The 4,860-nt window shown below is 45.1% G+C and overlaps 1 protein-coding gene across 4 annotated transcripts in view; it reads right to left on the minus strand.

The window, feature by feature from the left end:
- Positions 1 to 1,244: 1,244 nt before the first annotated feature.
- Positions 1,245 to 4,860, minus strand: part of KCNJ15 (potassium voltage-gated channel subfamily J member 15) — a 24,207-nt gene continuing 20,591 nt past the window's right edge. For 3 of the 4 annotated variants that reach the window (XM_017810995.1, XM_017810996.1, XM_017810997.1), the window contains one exon: positions 1,245 to 3,365. In XM_017810995.1, the coding sequence (XP_017666484.1) occupies positions 2,219 to 3,349 (1,131 nt within the window). In that variant the 5' untranslated portion in view covers positions 3,350 to 3,365 and the 3' untranslated portion in view covers positions 1,245 to 2,218. Of the gene's footprint in view, positions 3,366 to 3,739; positions 4,535 to 4,860 lie in introns of those variants that run through there. The other variant, XM_017810998.1, reaches the window with a different exon arrangement.

Consider the following 4,860-nt stretch of genomic DNA (forward strand, 5'->3'; position numbering starts at 1 on the left):
TTGGGTTATGGGACACGAACCTCAGGTCCACAAAGGGACTGTAAAAATTTGCGGAGCGCGCAGGATTCCTTGAAACAAAACAAGAAATCAGGGAAAGTGATGGAAAACTGAAAATTAACAACCAATAATTTAAACATTGACATCCTCCATATGTGATAAAAATGGAAACCTGTGTGACAACCACCTGGAAATATGAGGTAACACCACCTGGAAAGTCATTCCACAAATGCTGCCAGGCCCTGCAGTTACAGTGGTTTTGCTCCTGTTGTGGTGAGTAGGGAACCTTCTTGGATTAAGTCTCTCTCTTCAAATAAGAACTTGGGTGTTACCCAGGTCACCCAGAGAGGTTTTGGCTGCCCCTGGATCCCTGGAAGTGTCCAAGGCCAGGTTGGACGGGGCTTGGAGCAACCTGGTCTAGTGGAAGGTGTCCCTGCCCATGGTAGGGGGTGGGACTGGATGATCTTTAAATGTTCCTTCCAACCCAAACCATTCTGTGATTCTGTGTCTGATTTCTCACACAGGAGAGCTCATCACTGACATAAATGAGTAGTTTTAATCCTCTCAAGCCCCCCTTACCACCCCCATCACCCCTCTGCACACAGACATCCACAGACAGACTCCTGCAGTGTGTGCTCCTTTCTTCTTGACATTCCTTCCTGGTGCCAGGGGCACCTCTGTTCTCAACTTTAGCCTCTTTAGGCTGCAAACTGAATTTATTTATTGTATAGAATATTGTATGGCAGACTGCAGGACTTCATCCCACCAGGCCACACGGTGCTGGGAAGCTCAGCACAGTATTGCAAAGTGTAATGATGTCAAAAATCATTGAAGCACTGAATGTTTTGGGTTGGAAAGGACCTTAAAGATCACTTAGTTCCACGTCCCCTGCTCTCTCATGCTGGTCTTGGTGGCTCTCAGGCCAAGACCGGGTTCTAAGACCCAGACCTTGCACTAAAAACATCTTTGTCTTGCCAAAGCTTTAGGGGAGAAAAATCTCTAGAACTCAGAAAGCTGCCAAAGTGATATGAGCCAGAAATAATTTCAAAGTCCCATTAAAAAGCTGACCCATAATAACAGACTTACAACACTGACACCATGCTTCCTGGTTTTCCACCTGCAATGTGACCACTGCAGGTGACCTGCAGAGTCCCCAGGCTTTGTGCCACATGCAAATACCTGCACCAAGCACCCTTTCAGCACCTCTGAGGTTCTACACCCTCTCCCCACGCCACTAAGACATCAGGAACCGCTCGAATTTAATTCCTTTATTAATGGAATGGTTTTAGTTAGACCAAAAAAATGAAATGGATGAAAGGAATGCTTGTCCTTTATGGTTGCCAGAAAAAAAAAAAGTAAATATCGTCTACAGACGTTACACAGCTTTCTTTTAACCAGAATTAAATATGGTCCATAGCAAAGCAAGCAATCTGTAGAACTGTATTGTTATGCTGCTGCTACAAACTATTTACACTGGATAAAAAACAGGTGTCTCAAAGCCAGCTGTAACCTTAGTTGATCACTGTTACGATTCTGTGCATCTTGCCCTTATCTCCCTCATTTTTTGCTATTATATATAAATCAGGCATTAGCAAGGTTAAAAAAGTGAGTGATCATAAAACAATCACAAAACAAGCTCTGAGCAGCAGAGACAGAGAGACGAGTTCTCTTCCTCACCACCCAGCACCACTCTGTCACCCTCCTTCAAGATTTAAGGATTTTAACCCCTCCCTGCAGTCTCTTCCCACATCCAACCGCTTTTCTCTTCCGCTCAACTTACTTTCAGTGCCGGGAATCCCCGGGGAGGCAATGCCTGGTACAAGAATATACATTTTAAATATAGGTATTTTAAAGTAGCAGTGCTGTGTGCCGTCCCTGTGAGTGCATGTTCACAGTAAAACCACGACAAATAAATATTTGGAGGAATCAGCACAGTGCATCCAGTTTCACTTTCCAAAAGGAAAGTGCTGTGTCTGCTTTTAGTGGTGGCAGAAGGCACAGACTTAGCACAAATCCGACTTTGCTAAGTCGTGATGGTGCACAGAGAAATCCTGCCTAATTAAAAAATAATTGATTAACCACTCGGCCAAAGGGATTGATTTACTGTGCACCCAAGCTAAAAAAGGACTCCCCTGCTGGTTTCATGGCAGACATACAGCACAGAGTATGGGTCTTTTTTCAGTTTGCAAAAAGGATTAATCAGAATAGTTTGTCCATTCAATCAAACATTGCTCTGCTGTAACAACATTGTTCTCAGTTCCCTCTCCATCTGATCCTCCTGCCTGTATTTCTCCTCTAGTTTTTGCTTTTCAGAGTCCATGCTGTAAAAAGTAGAATCTGTGCTCCTCCTGATCTTCTCGAACTGGCTGAAATCCGCAACGTACTTTCCATTTGGAGAGAGGGAAACCACAGGCACGAACTCGTAGCCCCAGTGGATCTCCTCGGGGATGTAGGAAGTCCTGCTCTGGCAGACAGCACTGGTGGACTCCACCGTGGCATTCAGGAGCACCACCAGCTCAAAGTCCTTCTCCTTGAGATTCTGAGGTGTCAGGTCTCTCAAGGGGCTGCTCTCATCCAAAATGTGGTAGAAGGTTAAAGGCAAAATGAGAAACGGACTCTCCGAGGAGGAGTCGACGTTGAATTTGACACTGGCTTGGTTCAGTAGGATCCTCTCCCCTTCTTTGGTTTCATATGTCTGGAGGAGCTTCCCAGACAGCTGACACTGTATCAGGAGGCTCTTCCTCATGTTTGCCACTCTGATCACCAGGCAAAGTTCTCCGTTGTGCTTAGTAATGACGGCACAGTGGCTGAATTTAATGGTCTCTGCCCTTTTTTTAGGTCTCGCGATTTTGGCCAGAAAGGTACCTGTGATGAAGATTTCAATCAGGGTGGTGATGACCAGCTGGGCCACGAGCAAGAAGATGGCGTGGGGACACTCCTCTGTAATGAAACGGAACCCATAGCCAATGGTTGTCTGTGACTCCAGGGAGAAGAGGAAAGCCCCAGTCAGAGAGTCCACGTTCTTGACGCACGGCTCGCGCTTCGGGGGGAACTTGTTCATCTCCAAATCGCCGTGGAGGAACGCGATGGCGTAGTAGATAACCCCGAAGAGGAACCAGGTCATGACAAAAGTAGCAGCGAACAAGGTGAGTTTGTACCTCCACTTCATGTCTATCACTGTAGTCCACAGGTCCTGGAGGTAGAGCAGGTAAATGCCGTCGACTTTGTCGATGCGCACGTTGCTGTGGCCGCTTTTGGACATCACCCGGGGCTTGTGCGCCTTGAGCATGGCAGAGTCGATGCCCCCGTTCACCAGAGGGACACGGGACATGTTGATCTTCGTGGTTTCCATTCTCACTGCTTCAGTCCTGAGGAGAGAGCAAAAGAAGACTGTTACTCAACCAAGCCGAAGCCCACAGCTGATCCTTAAAAACCATTTGATGGAGCGAAGGCACAAACACGATCTAAACACAGCACACAGTGAATAAAAACAGCTGGAGTGCAGAGTTAGCATCATACAGTATCTGACATTGCAAATAATTTGATTGTTTTTTACTTTTTTTTTTTTTTTGGTAATCCAGGAAGAAAAAAAAAAATCATTCTTTGATTCTGGTGACTGCCAAGCGTGGAGAAGTAAAGGTTTCTGTTTATGACAGCCTGCAAAAGAAATTCGACAGAGCTGAACTTTTACATTAGTCCTTTATTTCTGTAAAAGGCATTAAATAATTTTTTTTTTCCTTACGTTTCTCTAGAGAAGAGGCTCTTTTTGATTAGTGAGCAGGTTTTCTTTAATGCCCTGAAGAGAGACATCTGATCAGAGTTAAAATCGCGTCAAGGCTGGGTTCAGAGAGCAGATCCAGCACCACCTCTGTCTCTTCCTGCGACGGAGGCAGAATGAGCCAGACCAGCTTTCACTGTGAACAATTAACTTCCACAAGTGATTTACTCAATCGGATCTGGCTCTTTTGTTACACGAACCTACAACTAACCTAGAGGGAAACAAAGCAGACCTGAGCACATCAAAGTCGAGCTTTGGAAAGGAGCATTTACACCTGAATGCGACCCTTTGAAGCCGCTTGCGCTGCACAGCACCGCGACTTTTAAGCTAAAAAAAACCCAAAAACATAAAAAGGAGGCAATTCATAAAGTCAGCGTTCTGAAGGTGGGCCCTGACCTGCTCAAACCCAGCAATCATTGGACCACCCGAGTCCTGAAGTTTGTTTATTGTGCATCAGCCCGGATGGAGCGTTAAGTGTGAGGACACTCCGGGCTGAGCAAAGCCCTCAGAGTGAAGCAGAGCGGTGCCTGTGCCAGTTGGATGAGGCAGCTTAACAAGACCCGGCTTGCAGGACCAGACAGCGATTACGTAGAGCTAGGACAGTGCATGTTATAGTCGTTTCCAACAACAAAACTTCCTGCTGACAAAAGCAACAAAGAAAAAAAACATCCCATGCATCCTTTGTGCTTTGGCAGGTCTTACAAAAAGGCATTGTTTTGTTCCATTGTTTTCCTCAAAAAGAACCTCAAGTAAGTGATTAGTTCTCGTGAGCCACTGAAAAAAAAAAAAAAAGAAAAAAGGAAAAAAATAATGTCTTCCTTATAGCTACTTAAAAGAATTTTGCAGGAAGTACAAGATATATTTGTGGCACACACATGTGCCAGCCCAGGACATCAGCATAATTGCTCACTGAAGTTACTTTCCTGTTATGTCAATTAAGGAGAATTTTTGTTTGGGACTATATCATCACACTGTTGCAGGTTTTCTGGGAAAGGGTAATTAAACTTAGCTCCCATTAACAACTGTAACTCATTCCAGTCTTGGTTTAATCACCAGCATTTCTCTTCCATAGCTTAGGAACCATT

The sequence above is a fragment of the Lepidothrix coronata genome, unplaced genomic scaffold, assembly GCF_001604755.1.
Source record: "Lepidothrix coronata isolate B3197 unplaced genomic scaffold, Lepidothrix_coronata-1.0 Scaffold30, whole genome shotgun sequence".
NCBI lineage: Eukaryota > Metazoa > Chordata > Aves > Passeriformes > Pipridae > Lepidothrix > Lepidothrix coronata.